Genomic DNA, 15,726 nt, shown 5'->3' with positions numbered 1-15,726 from the left:
AACAAAGAGTTAGTCTGCCTGTGTGATGGTTTTGCCAGGAACAGATCAGGAATGCAGACTTACAACTCCTGTTAAGTTAGTAAGTAATCTAGCTAGAAATGCGTTAGATTTCCTTTTGTTTAATGGCTGGTCAAACAAGTTATGCTGGATGGAATGTATATTCCTGTTTTTGTGTCTTTTTGTAACTTAAAGTTTTGCCTAGAGGGATTCTCTGTGTTTTGAATCTGATTACCCTGATTGAGTCTATTTACCATCCTGATTTTACAGAGGTGATTCTTTTACCTTTTCTTTAATTAAAATTCTTCTTTTAAGAACCTGATTGATTGTTCATTGTTCTTAAGATCCAAGGGTTTGGGTCTGTGTTTATCTGTACCAATTAGTGAGGATTCTTATCAAGCCCTCCCCAGGAAAGGGGGTGTAGGGCTTGGGGAGATATTTTGGGGGAAAAGTCTCCAAGTGGGCTCTTTCCCTGTTCTTTGTTTAAAATGCTTGGTGGTGGCAGCATACTGTTCAAGGATGAGGCAAAGTTTGTACCTTGGGGAAGTTTTTAACCTAAACTGGTAAGAATAAGCTTAGGGGGTCTTTCATGCAGGTCCCCACATCTGTACCCTAGAGTTCAGAGTGGGGAAGGAACTTTGACAGGAAGTAAAAGGGGAAGGGGAAATAGACTGAAAAGGAGGAAGGGAAAACAGAATGGCACTCAGCAACTGTTTATTTGATTTTGGCACATCTGTCATAAACCCCTAAGCAAAAAGTCATGTGGGATCTTAACTATCACAAGGGATCAGGAGCTAAGTTTTATGTCTCATTTGAAAGATGGCAGCAATATCATGACCCCAAATGCCTTCATGGGGAGTTGGTTCAGTCCCTACTCCCAGGGAAGAGCACCACATATAGATTCAGCAACACCACTTCCCACAGCATGCTATGTTCAATCCAAACATTCATCAACCCCAATCTGTTTTTAGCTTGTGAGTTCTGCTAAAATGACAACATGAACAACCATAGATGCAGCACAAGCATATTTATTACAGTAAAAATAACTATACTAAATACATATTATTTAGGTTGCAAAGTCAACTGTTTGAAAGTTAGGAAAAGCCAGTATTTAGATTGGAACCTTAATTTGCTCGTATTTTGTGCATTATTATGATACAGTCTTTAATTACATGACCACATGCTATTTTTGGCACAGGACCCCTGCCTCATTCAGTGCGCAGTAAAAGTAGTATAATTGACACCCACTTTAAGCCTCTTCATGCTACCTGAGTGATGTAAAGGGGCCTTAAGTTTAAAGGCCCTAACAGGCTCAGTAGCATTTCCGGAGCTCTGGTGGTGATGGAATTTTCTCTAGAACTCATTTGAGCTGATCTGTCCTGTTCTGCTCATTTGGCTGCTAATATGGCAATTATCTTCCTGATTTTCCTATGAACTCTTAAGTATACAAACATAACACAAATGTCTTTCACCTTTCTTAGCATGCTGGAAATGAAATAGTCTATTTGTTTTTAAAAATATTCACAAGTATTCACAAAACTTTTTGTTCAAACAGATTTAACTTAGAATATTACAAAAGTCTCTGGGGTCTTTAAAAAAACCTTGTATTTTTCAGAAAAGGATGTCTTTGATGAAAACAATTCCAAGTAATTGTAAAAATAGAAACACGTTTAAGCAACATAACACTTCTAACATAGACCAAATGATTCACAGGAATGCTGCAGAAGACAGAAAGAGCAACTGTGTGAAAAATTTGATTATCTGTATGCAATCCTGGAAGAAAGGAAAAATGAGATGACACAAATAATCACTAGAAACCAAGAGGAGAAACTGGAACATGTCCGCTCCCTGATGAAAAAGTATGCAGATCACTTGGAGACAGTGTCTAAGCTAGTTGAATCAGGAATCCAGTTCATGGAAGAGCCAGAAATGGCAGTGTTTTTGCAGGTATATTTCAGAGGATTCTAAACAGAGCTAGGAAAAGAGTGGGGGAAATTAATCACAAACAAATTATGACTCACTTTTCAATTCAAGTACAATCCCTATCTGTTCACTTCCCAGTGAACATCCACACAAAGGAGTTTTCATTCACAACAATGTGCAGAAATGATTTTTCTTCATTTGAAAAACATGGAAACAAAGGGGTAAGCGTAAGAATATGAGTATTTTCTATTCACACCAAAAATGCTGTCCTGTTTATAAGCTTTCAGTCATCTAACCGGGAAGCAGAAACAATATTTTCATACATATTTACATGATCCCCAGCATGGCAATATTTGAGCACCCTGCCCCCTCAATTCTGTGTATGTATTTAGCCGTTTCACCTCTGTGAGGTAGTGGAGAATTATTATCCCTATTTTGCCTATGGGCAGTTAAGGTCACACAGGCTATGGCAGAGCCAAGAAGTTCTAGGTCACATTCCAAACCTGAACTATAAGACTATTCTTCCTTCTCACTATGGGTTTGGATCTGCTACCACTGAAATCCATGGCAAGTTTCCCATTGATTTCAGTCAAGTAGGATTCGGTCTCATGTGACTTTCCATCCTGGAATCTTAAAATCCCATCTGTCCCCCAGCAGGGAGGATCTTTTTTACAGGAACAATGTGCAGGAACAGGAATTTGTCCTGAAGGGCAGAAAAGCCTCTGTAGAATATGTGGAACTGTAAGGCGTCAGAACTAGAGGTGACCAATTACCCACAGTGAATCATCAGACATAGTCCTAGAATGAAATGTGCTAGAGTGAAATGTTCAAGGAACAGTTATGAATAATGATAAATTTGTAAAACTTCAAAAGTCTATTCTCAGTTAATTTATATAAAGCAAAAGGGCACAATGCATTGGATAAATTAGTCTGTGGGAAAAGTTTGCCCAGTCCAATTTCTAGGAAACAGAAGTCACTGTCAAGGACAGTAGGAGTATCTGGGTCATGTCTGGGAGGGAATATTGGTTGGGCCGGTCAGCTTCAGTTTTGGCCCTGTATGTGCACTGCATATGAGCCTATGTATCTATCTCAATAAAAGCAGATATTAAGGGCCTGATTCTCATTTATACTAAGGTCCCTTTACACTTCCAGAGCAGTATAAAGGGGACTTAATGTAAATGAGAATTAGGGCTTAAAACATACTGTTGTTCACATGTAAACTAGTTCCAATCTTAGTCTAATCTTATTCATAGGTCTCATAGCTCTCATTTATAATGAGAGCTCAAGCTACCATATTTAGAAACTGCACATGTAAGAATCAGGTATCAAAGTATAAAACCTGTTTAATAAAATGAACCTTTTAAGCATTCAGTCATTTCACTTTTTGTTTTCACAGAATGTCAAAGCATTGCTACAAAAGTAAGTACTTCCCATGAGAGGAAGTGTATGTTTTTGATACTTATCATAAATTATCCATTTTGTAAACATTTATTTGCCAACCCAAATGCAAATAACAAAATATCTTTATTTTAGAATTACTGAAGCATCTAACGCATTTCAGATGGAAAAAATAGAGCCTGGCTATGAAAATATGAGCCATTTCACAGTCAACCTCAATAGAGAAGAAAAAATAATAAGAGAAATTGACTTTTACAGAGGTATGTTATTGATGTGACCAAAACTGCTTGCTTTCTTTTTAGTTGTGTGGAATTTACATGAAGATACCGTGTAAGGAAAATTCAAATCAGATACTCTCCTCCATCCACAAATGTACCTAGATCATTTAACATAAATTATAATCAAAAGTAAAACTCACCATGGTTTAGAATCATGTAACATGTTGATTCTTATTTTCCTTTAATATAGACTTAGTTCTTTCCTAAGGACCTGATCTTTCAGCTCTTACTCATTGATTACTCATTTAAAAGAGTTGTAGGATTAGGCCTGTATATGTACTAGTATGTCATTAAAATTAGAAATAGCAGTTTTATGGACTGTCTGATATAGGAAATTATTAAAGAAATAGAATAATGCAAACTAATTAAAGTAAGTATGAATAATATATTTTTCTTTTTAATTATATCAGAGAAATTTCATTGAAAATGTAAATGGAATTCAATATCATACATTTATGGAGACAAATAAGTATACCATTATTTCTTACACATTTAGGGATCTCCACTGGTGTCATTTATATGCCTGATATTCCAGAATAGATGAAATAGTATACAGTTACTATTCTATGCTTAAAAAAGTAACATGCAAACTGGGCACCGTTATGTTTCAGCTTACAAAACGATTGGAAATCAGAGGGTATGAATAGTTGAAATAAACAGATTTCTCTCTTAAAATCTTGAACATCTTAAAATATAGACAGGTTTCAGAGTAGCAGCCGTGTTAGTCTGTATTCGCAAAAAGAAAAGGAGTACTTGTGGCACCTTAGAGACTAACAAATTTATTAGAGCATAAGCTTTCGTGAGCTATGCATCCGATGAAGTGAGCTGTAGCTCACGAAAGCTTATGCTCTAATAAATTTGTTAGTCTCTAAGGTGCCACAAGTACTCCTTTTTTTAAAATATAGAGAATCATAAGGCTGGTCCTCTATACTTTACCTACTAACCTTGGGCTTTACTGTTACATTTATATTTCGTATGATGGTAACACCATTACTAGAATGTATGTTAATATATAGTGTCAACATAAGGAGGTAAATCCTGATCTCCTAGTAAATCTAACACTCCCACTGAAGTCAATGGGGCCTCTGTTTTCAGAGGGCTTTCAAGATCAGGCTCAAGATGACTTCTTGCATCAGTATATAAGACCATTCCTTACGGTGATAGTTTTATCTAGTTTGCAATTCGTTCTTGGTATCTTCTATACTCATACAAAACATGTAAGCCAATTAAAAGGTTTCGTAAAATCTTCCTGAGTGAAAGATAAGACTCTTCCTACCTTTACAAAATATACAATCAGTTTCAAACTACAGTTAATATATCATAGGATCATAGAAATGTAGGGCAGGAAAGGGACCTCAAGGTCATCTAAACCAACCTCCCATGCTAAGGAGGGATTAAGTATACCTAGACCATCCCTGACAGATCTGTCTAATCTGTTCTTAACATCCGTCCATGATTATTTCTCTGAAGTACTGTGATAGCTCTGAACAATGTTTGATGGTAGTAAGGATGAATAATATGATTATGCAAAACAAAATGTATAGTTTTTGTTACCAACTTGTAAATAGGTGATTTAATTAAATTCAGTAATGAGTTAAGGCTGGTCCATTGAAGTAGCAGCAGCAAGCAAGCAATCATTCCTTAAAAGCTCTGATTTGGGAACAGTATCCTGAGAGTATTTTCATTTGACCTTCTTGGAACAAATACTGCTTTGATTTATACCCTTTGGAATGGTTTTATGTAGATGTAAATGAATTTAAAATTAGAGCTTTATCTGACTCTCTTAATCTTTCCTCAAAAGTCCATCCTGCCAATCCCTGATAATTTTTATTGCTTTTCTCTGACTTCCTTCCAGTTTGTCAATATCTTTCTTGCAATGGATCGTCGAGAACTAAACAAAATGAGTCAGTTTCTGATCTTACCATTATAAATCTACAAAAACTTGAATTCAGTGGAGATACTCCAAGTTTACAACAATGTAAATGAGATCAGAAAACTTTTCTAATTTGCTGTCTGCTATCGCCTCCAAGTCTCTTTTTGGCATTAGTGCTTACCAGGTTTCATCTTCCTGTTGAATAGTTGTGCTTTGTATTATTTTTTCCTAAATGTATTACCTTGTGTTTTTCCTAGTTGAATATCATGTTGACATTTAATTCCCATGTTGTTGATTACTCTAGGTTCTTTACATTAATTCTGTATACTCGCTGGTATTTAAAGCTCCTCTCAATTTAGTATAATCTATGCAGATTTTATTAACTTGCTGAATATTCCTTCTTCTACAAAGATGTTACTTGAGATCAGGACTAAAACAAATGTCTGAGCTTGCCCACTAGACACATCCCTTCAAGTTAATAGTCTGTCATCTATCATAAGACTTTCTTTACAGTCCTTCAATCCATGCTGACAGTGTTCATATCCAAGATGATTTGAATTGATTTTGAGAGGAAGATTTAATGGAACACTGTGTCAAATGCTTTAATAAATCCAAATATAGTACATCTACTAATTTCCCTTCAGCCGCTAATTTTGTATTCCTGACCAGGCCATTAAAAGTCCAATTGGCTCCAGCAGTGGGGCGGGCAGGTAGGCTCCCTACCCAACTCCTTGAGTTCCCAGAAGCGGCTGGCATATCCCTCTAGCTCCTAGGCGCAGGGGCGGCCATGGGAACTTCATGCACTGCCACCACCCCAAACGCCAGCTCTAGGGGAATTAGGTGGGGCAAGGGTGTTTGATTTTCTGCAGATAGAAAGTTGGCAACCCTATGCCCTAGGGGAGCTTCTGGAGGCTATTTACTAAGGCTGTCAAGCAATTAAAAAAATTAATTGTGATTAATCACGTGATTAAAAAAATTAATCAAAATTAATTACTCAGTTAATCACACAATTAATCGCACTGTTAAACAATAATAGAATACTATTTATTTAAATATTTTTGGATGTTTTCTACATTTTCAAATATATTGATTTGAATTATAACACTGAATACAAAGTGTACAGTGTTCACTTTATATTTATTTTTATTACAAATATTTGCACTGTAAAGAACAAAAGAAATAGCATTTTTCAATTCACCTAATGCAAGTACTGTAGTGCAATCTCTTTATCATGAAAGTTGATCTTACAAATGTAGAATTATGCACAAAAAATAACTGCATTCAAAATAAAACAATGTAAAACTTCAAAGCCTACAAGTCCACTCAGTCCTCTTTCTTGTTCAGCCAAATGGTTCAAACACGTTTGTTTACATTTGCAGGAGATAATGCTGCCTGCTTCTTGTTCACAATGTCACCTGAAAGTGAGAACAGGTATTCTCATGGCATTGTTGTAGCCAGCTTTGCAAGATATTTATGTGCCAGATGCACTAGAGATTCATATGTCCCTTCATGCTTCAACCACCATTCCAGAGGACGTGCTTCCATGGTGATGATGGGTTCTGCTTGATAACAATCCAAAGTAGTGCAGATCAATGCGTGTTCATTTTCATCATCTGAGTCAGATGCCACCAGTAGAAAGTTGATTTTCTGTTTTGGTAATTCGGGGTCTGTAGTTTCTGCATAGGACAGTTGCTCTTTTAAGGCTTCTGAAAGCATGCTCCACACCTCATCCCTCAGATTTTGGAAGGCACTTCAGATTCTTAAACTTTGGGTCGAGTGCTGTAGCTAACTTTAGAGATCTCACAATCTTCTTTGTGTTTTGTCAGATCTGCTGTGAAAGTATTCTTAAAATAAACATGTGCTGGGTCATCATCCAAAACTGCTATAACATGAAATATATGGCAAAATGCAGGTAAAACAGAGCAGGACACATACAATTCTCCCCCAAGGAGTTCAGTCACAAATTTAGTTAATGTATTATTTTTTAACGAGCATCATACACATGGAAGCATGTCCTCTGGAATGGTGGCTGAAGCATGAAGGGGCATACGAATGATTAGCATATCTGGCACATAAATACCTTGCAATGCTGACTACAAATGTTCCATGTGAACACCTGTTCTCTCTTTCTGGTGACATTGTAAATAAGAAGTGGGCAGCATTATCTCCTGTAAATGTAAACAAACTTGTTTGTCTTAGCAATTGGCTGAACAAGAAGTAGGACTGAGTGAACTTGTAGGCTCTGAAGTTTTACATTGTTTTGTTTGAGTGCAGTTATGTAACAAAAAAAATCTACATTTGTAAGTTGCACTTTCACAACAAAGAGATTGCACTATGGTACTTGTATGAGGTGAACTGAAAAATACTATTTCTTTTGTTTATCATTTTACAGTGCAAATATTTGTAATCAATAATATAAGCACTGTATATAAGTGAGCACTATACACTTTGTATTCTCTGTTGTAATTGAAATCAATGTATTTGAAAATGTAGAAAAACATCCAAAAATATTTAATACATTTCAATTGGTACTCTGTTGTTTAACAATGTGATTAAAACTGTGATTAATCGCAATTAATTTTTTTTGAGTTAATCACGTGAGTTAACTGCGATTAATCGACAGCTCTACTTTTTTACCTCAGGCAGGGGGAATGCAACTGCTGCAACACCCTGTGGCAGAATACAGTCTGTGTGCCTGTCTCCAGCACCTGTGGGGAGCCTACACTGTTGGTGGCTCTGGCTGGCTTGCCCAGTCCTTGTGCTCAAGGCCTGTGCACAGAGATGTAATGTGTGGGGAGACGGCTCCTCCGTGGTCTCTGTCTCTCTCTTGCATCATCTTCCTTCCTTTTGCATGCATCCAGGGCAGATTCCAGTCTTGCCCTTATGAGCATCAGCTGGAATTGAAGCACAAGTTGTACTGTCCCTTGAAAAAAATGTCACTTTGGGTCCCTTTCGCTATCAGTAGACCTACTATATAGTTACCGTAGTAACTTCATATTTCTAAATCTCTGTGTTGTATAAAGAGCATACCCCATGTATTGTTGTGTTAACCTAGTGCTGTGCTTATGTGAATGTTTATTAGAGGAGGAGGGTGATGAGGAAGATGAGGATGTGATGGAAGGTGAAGAGTTTGATGAAGTCCGCACAGAGTCATCTGGTGAGGAGGAAGAGGTAGCTGAGAAAGTATCCCAGCAATTTCAGCTAGACTCAGAACCCAATAGTACAACAGGAGATCCTCAGACTGAACCAGCCCCATCATTATCACCAGCTGCCTCAGTTAGTCAGGTAATTGCACTCAACCATTCTCCGTCCTATCAGCTATGCTGAATGTTTCCTCCATTCTAGAGCACTATGAATGATCTAATCTGACCCGATAGATGCTGAAACATATGTCAGAAACATGTCAAAAATATAGCCCATTCAAGGAAGAAAGCAAAGATTTTACTGCCATTGCTTAAATTCAAGCTGTGTATGTGTGTGAGTTCATTGATTTAAAAAAACAACAGTGTTCTTTTATGTAAATCAAGGAACATTTGGTTATTAAGGTTTAAAGCCCTTAAGAACTGACAACTCGATGCTCAGTTTTGTTGTTTGTTCTTTTGCTTAGTAGAAACTGACAGTTATAATAACTGAGGTGAGAAGTAAAAACATGTATACCAAGAGAACTTCACGTTTAGCATGCCTTCTGAAGAGTTCATTAGCCATATTACCTGACCTCACTAATCTTTTGTTCCTATGAATGACATTTACCTTCCCTTGGTGGTCTTGTCATTGGGGTTGGGGATATCATTTAGAAGTTCATGTCTTAGTGTTAGATACAGAGAAGTAAGGCTGCTTGTTATGAAATGGCAGCCCAAACATGTTCTGGATTTGAAATATCTTTATATTTGAAGCCATGTATTTAGGAAATCTTTTATATCTTTGTACTTTCTCTCCTGGAATACAATTAAAATAAAACACCAATGACTGACACTTTGTGAGATCTGCACCAAAACAATACTTGCTAATCTCCTTCAGCTATCAATATCAGCAATTAACTTACCAAGCAGGACAAATTCATCTCTTCTGCAGCTTCAGTTAAGTCCTTACTCCAGCACATTGACAGTAGTGCACAAACAAGGAAGCAAATAAAGAGTCCATGTTTATGGCAAAGTTCTGATTTAACAGTAGCAGAAGGGAGAGGGGGGAAATAAATGATCTAGATTGATTCCTTCTTTGATCTATTTGAGGGCTTACACAGGTTTGGGCCTATTCTCTGTGGATATTCTTAAATCAGTGTAGAAATGGCATATATCTAGTTAACTTGATTCTTTACCAACTTAATCTAAATCTAAATAAGCAAATTTAAACTGATTTCAGAGTGTTCAGATGCAGAGTTGCACTAATTAAACTAAACCAGTTTAACTAAATTAGTGCAACTTCATATGTAGACCAGGCCTAATTATAAACTGAACTGCCTCATAATTTTGTGAAGTCCAACACCTCTGAGCTAAAAAGAATATAGAGACATGCTGGTCTAGCCCATTAATAATTTTAAAAAGCCATTATGAGTTGATCAGACTGGCATGTGGGGGATGCAATGTGCAGGATGCTTGCAGTTTAGCTTTTTCCTGTTGGTCTAGGGGAAAGCAAAGTAAAAATGTTGTAATATCTAGTCATCTGTACTAATGGTACCATGCTGTCAAAACCTGCAGTTGACTAGTCTGGAAAGATGTTGATAGAGACGGTGCAATTCTGTCAGCTGTTCCAGTCATTGATAAAGTATAATTACAGTAATCTATTATATATAAACAATCGTGTGGTAGGCAAGCATTTATCTCTATTGTCATTATAGTCTGTTTATTCTACCTGCTCACGTCAACAGAATCAATGTTAAATGATACAATTCTGAGTATTTATTTTAAAAAATAAATTATTGTCCCAATCCCAAACCCAAGAAAGTGATTTAAAAGACTCCAATTGACTTCAGTGGGCAGTGGGTCAGACCCCACATATGTCATCTTCAATGTGTGAGGCCAGTACTAGAAGTTCTTATGCATTGTGTAGTATAGTTTAGCTCAGTGATTAAACAGAGATGGAAGTTCACCTGAGTATGAACTCAGTTAACACTGAGTAAGAACCTCTAGATTGGCACTTAGACATTTCTGTACACTGAATAGTTTTTAGGTAATATCTCAAAAATAAAGGACCTCATTCTCCTCTCAGACCATTTTTTACTATACTGTGACTTCATTGACTTTGGTGGAATTATTCCTAATTTATACTTGAGAAGAGAATCAGGCACAAAGTGTGTAATGAAATGAATAAAAGGAACATCTCCTTCAGTCTTTTCTCAACCAAGATTCCCTTTGAAACTAATGGGAAGTTTTGCTGAATGGGGCTGCAGGATTTGCCCCAATGTTTGTATTTTCCATACATATACTATCCAAATGCTAGACACTTTTGCTCTGTATTTCAGTTATCATTCTTTTGGACCTCAAACAAGAAATTCTTTGCAGTGAGATAAAAACAAACCTGGCATGCAGAGAAATATGGGCTAGGTAACATAGTACACTCTGCTTGTGTGTTTTTTTTGTTTTTACTTTATCTATCCTGATGAAGGGTGAGGTTGTGCCACGTGGTGGTCGACAGACTGCAGAGTCTGAAACACAAATGCCATCAACAGCAGAAACCATCGATCCCTTGTTTTACCCTAGTTGGTATAAGGCCAAATCTCGGCAAGCAAGCAGCCCAAGTTTGACCCAGCTGAGTGATGGGTTGGGCCAAGTAGGGCCATGTGTTTCTCTGGAAATGAATGTAAAGAAGGCAGAAACTACAGAAGCCGCAACAAGCAATGAGCATGTACCTGGGAGTGGTAAGGAAACTAGCACAACTGCAGCTACTTCCCAGGTTAGTGTTAATGATCTTTCAAAGTGTATTTGCATGCAGCCGGGGTCCAACTGGAATATAATATTGACGGAAAATTTGTTTTTAAAAAAATGCAGAGGCAAACCATTATCTCAGAAATATGGAAATACAACTCAGTATGATTTCAATAAAGTCTGTAAATTAATACATTTGATTAAAAATGTATTGTGGGCCAGACTCTCAAACTTAGGAATCCACAGTGGTATGCATATATTTGCTTGTGCCTAACTTATGTGCCAGTGCACCCAATATGTGGAAGCAAATGCCTGAGGCGCTCATGCATGCAGTCAGTTAGATGTCAGACACATGTCTAATTGGCCATGTCTGCACACGTCAGGTATTTACACATTAGTGGCAAACAAATCCATACAGTTACCTTCATGTAATGTTGACAATTTGAGTCTATATGTCACATACAATTTTACAACAATTGCATAGGCAGCTGTTGCTTCAGACTTATCTACTGTGGTTTTACTGCTGTATCTGTCACACATCTGGAATGTACAGTTGCTCTTGGTTAGCCTTTTCTCTGTGCACAGTGGGCTATGCAAGTATCAGGGTTCTTTTGTTTGTTTGACAGCAATTCTAAAAGCATGGTGTGATTTAAATTAATTTTGCATTGTAAATAACTTCCAAAATTTTTTTCAAGAGTGTTTACAATATGATCAAAGATCAGTATGAACATCAGAAATGCTAGCCCTGTATTAGCATATCACTATTATGACATCAGTATTGATGGAATAATGGGATGTCATGTGTTTTTTATATTTCTTCTTAAAAGGACACTCTCAGAGTTGGCAGACCCCAAATTTGACTTTTTCTTCTCTGTTTGTTTGTAAAGTCCATGTAATTCTTAATGGACCAAAGATTCATGGAATGGAGCTGAGGGACGTGAAAAATTTGCACAACTCACATGCGCCTGCATTTGTATGTGTAAATTGGTTAAGGCCTAAATTTAAAAAGTATCCATTAATTTGGAATGTTTCCATTTCTGGGTGCCAAACTCAAGAGATGTAGGTTTTTGAAGATGTAGACCTCCTGTTTTTGAAGATTACTTGTGTGCATGCTTGGTGTGTGCTGTGTATGTGTGTGCCTGTGCATGTATTTCGCAAATACTTCAATGCTATGTTTTTTCTTAAAATTAAAAAAAAATTAAAAAAATCAATGTCAGCAGTTTGGCACTCATGAGCAACCCTACAACAATAAACCAATGTGTGGCGGGGGGAAAAAAGATAAAGAAACAAGAGTAAATTCAGATATGGCATACCGGGACAAAGCTCTAATGACTGCGGGCCCAATCCAATAACCATTGAATTCAGTGGAAAGATTTTCATTGATGTCAGTCATAATGAAGTCTAAATTTGGCCTACAGTTTTCAGTGTTAATCCTTCCAGGCCAGGATTTTATTTGTAAACAAGAGTAAAATAAAAATATTTTTAAAATTATGAAACCTGCCATGACAATGTTGTCTTAAGTGTGTTCCACACAAGATGGCAAAAGCAGGCAATATTCAAAGTGGAACTTCTTGTTGCTGTTGTTTCAACAGAACTGTTACAAAGAATTAGGGCCTCATCCTGCACTCCACACTCAGGTACAATAGCCATTTACTTACCTTAGTGGTTGATTTGCCTGTGTAAGGACTGTAGTTTCGGGCCTTTATTTATCAGGAGCAGTAAAATAGCAGAAATAAATGTTTGATGTGACTTTTACTTTTTGGAAAACCTACTGCAGTGGCTTTCAAGCAAACCAATGAAGCAAACTGAAGCAATTAAGGAAAGTAGAATTATAAGAGTGAACAAGGTGGAAAGAATATTTTTTTAGATTTGTGACAATTCCTGATGGTTGCGAATCGTTGTGTACTGGTTACCATGCTTCAATATTTGTTGGAAATAAGTATGATGCGAATGTACATTGCTGGAGGGATAGCAGGTGAGCAAATAATGGGGGTGTGGTTCTGGGGCTGGGAAGAATTATGGGTGAGATCCACAAAGGAAAGTGGGTAGTCATAGTATTGTAGGTCAGAAGGGTTGGTGGGAATATGTTTTTAGTGGAAGAGTGGTGAAGCAGTGCTGGAACTAAGAGAAGTGGCAAGGTCATATGTAAAATGGCCTCTGCCATGTGGCAGTGATCATGTTAAATAGGCAAACTTTAGTTTGTTTTCTGCCTGTGATTTTAACAAAGACCAATCTGGCATAGTTTCTGGAGTCATTGATAAACCAAATAGAGACTGGGTATTTTCATCATGTCCTTGTTTTCACCAAGCTCATAAGTTAAATAATGACATGTAAAAGAATAACTGAAAAAAGTGTTCTGAAAACTGAATCTCTTCATCAAACTCAAGTTGACCAGCCCAGTTTACTATGACAACATTAGTGAAGCATTCTTCTTATTTCCTCACAGGAGTTAGCATTCTGCATATCAGTTTTGGCTTTTCTTATCATACTGCATCATCTCTGGAGTCAGATTCAATACATGATTTTTACTTTAATGGGTAGGAAATGTTTTGTTTTACCATTAACTAACAGCACAAGTAGTTTCCCTGGTGATGTTTCTAGGTGATTTATAAAGGATTTTTTCCCTTTCTGCCATCTAAAAAGAACCATGCTAGCTTATAATACCTGCTGCCTAAAGCTTTTTCTCCTCACCCTCCCAAAATGCCATCCTAGAGTTTAATCCCGCATGGTTACAAATTAAATATCCTTCATTAAAAAATGAGGGAAACCCTGCATCGAATTCATGGGCTCATATTTCAGTTGTTGTTAGGCATATCAGTAGCTATTTGAAACTATAAATCAATAATAACAACAAACTACCACTGTGTTTGTGATCTTTGTATAACCTAGTCATGCAAACTTACCCAATGAGTAGTGAGCTTTGTTACAATTTTAAAAGCATCACTTTGTATGAGAAAGGGGTTTCTTTAGCAGCTACAATGCAGATGAAAGACTCTACATATAGATTTAAAATTCTGCTCCTTACCTGCTCATGACAGCAAACCATTTATTATGTGAAAGAAACAACTGTAATTCATAAGGACAGAGACCATTTTGTCATAGATCTTTCTCACTATGTCCTAGAGGTTTTGGGGGTTATTTTGGTTTCGGTTTAGATTTTGAGGTCCCTGAGGCTGAGTACTTTTGGGTCAGTTTCCCCGCTCTGTGCATGCATGTAACTCCTGTTGTCACTAATGATAAGAACACTACTGGTGAGAACAGATCCATAATAAAATATCAAGTCGTACATTTTACAGCACTGGGCACTGGCTTGTTCTGGAAAAGGTACTAAGTCTTTGGACTGAATAGTTTGTTTGACTAGTGTTATTTCTTACAGTACTTAAGGAAGGAAAATTATCTTCCTTTAGAATAACATGTGAGCCAGATTCAACCCTGCCAACACAGTAGGTATAATGTATACCCTCTGTTGTGGACTGAGCCATTATTCCCCTGGGGGATTCCACCCCAGTATCTCTCTGGGTTTTCAGTGTGGGAGGGCAACAGGAATTCATTGAAACTGCTCATTCCCTTGCTACTCTGGCTATGTTCCTTCCCCTGCCAACACTGCCTGTTTCTTGGGTGTTCTGCCTGCCTGCGGGTCCACTTAGACCTTCAGCAGACGGGAGGTTGCAGCTACTTTTCTCTTTTGTTACCTCCCTCCCAGTCCACATTTTGCTTCTATTGTTCTGTGCCTGAGTTTGTGCCAGGAGAAGCTGAGTATACCTGGGAATTCATCTGGTCCTGAAAATAACATGGAGCAAAATAATTCCTACCTGAGGCTGAAATATTTCTATCCTGTTTGGATGAGGGACTTATTTTGATGGGATTGTTTATAGAACCTGAAAATTTCCAGAGAGCTCTAGTGAACTACTGGTTTGCTGACAGACCACAGTATCAAAGGCCAGGTGGGATTTTGCAGTACATGCTGTTTACAACCACCAATGCAGTAACCCCAAATGCCTTCTTGCCTGGCTTTCACTCTGGGGCACAATGACTTTACACATAATTTGCAACAAATAAAGCAAGATAGAAGGCGACCAGAACATTGGTGGTGGAAGTCTTGGCAGAGCTTGAGCAACTGAAATTTTTGAAGCCTTATCCTCTTATCTGCTGCTAAAGGCACAGAAAGTGTTCTGTGCCTCCATCAAAGGCTCTGTGAAACTTGAACAGCAGACCTTCTGTGGCTTGCCTCTGTCCAGCAATCTGGGCTGAGCAATCAGCTATTGAGATTTCAGAGCAATACACTCAGGGGTCAAATGCAGCATCTTCTAGTTTTGAGTTTCAGCCAGTATATCTTGATGCAGTGCTGAATTGTGTTGGGCCACATCACGTATCTGGATCATGTCTGTTTTGTCTG

The 15,726-nt window shown here is 37.5% G+C and overlaps 1 protein-coding gene across 3 annotated transcripts in view; it reads left to right on the top strand.

The window, feature by feature from the left end:
• Nucleotides 1-15,726, top strand: part of TRIM55 (tripartite motif containing 55) — a 62,172-nt gene that overhangs the window by 28,369 nt on the left and 18,077 nt on the right. Inside the window, exons 5-10 of one of the 3 annotated variants that reach the window (XM_043507785.1) lie at nt 1,711-1,944; nt 3,317-3,339; nt 3,454-3,578; nt 8,552-8,754; nt 11,071-11,358; nt 12,923-12,967. In XM_043507785.1, coding sequence (XP_043363720.1) covers nt 1,711-1,944; nt 3,317-3,339; nt 3,454-3,578; nt 8,552-8,754; nt 11,071-11,358; nt 12,923-12,967 — 918 coding nt within the window. The remainder of the gene's footprint in view (nt 1-1,710; nt 1,945-3,316; nt 3,340-3,453; nt 3,579-8,551; nt 8,755-11,070; nt 11,359-12,922; nt 12,968-15,726) is intronic. The other 2 variants (XM_038390516.2, XM_043507786.1) reach the window with 2 other exon arrangements.

Source organism: Dermochelys coriacea, chromosome 2 (genome assembly GCF_009764565.3).
Source record: "Dermochelys coriacea isolate rDerCor1 chromosome 2, rDerCor1.pri.v4, whole genome shotgun sequence".
In the NCBI taxonomy this organism is placed as follows: Eukaryota; Metazoa; Chordata; order Testudines; family Dermochelyidae; genus Dermochelys; species Dermochelys coriacea.
Note: the sequence above shows the minus strand (reverse complement) of the source record. Positions and strands in the feature narration are given on the sequence as shown.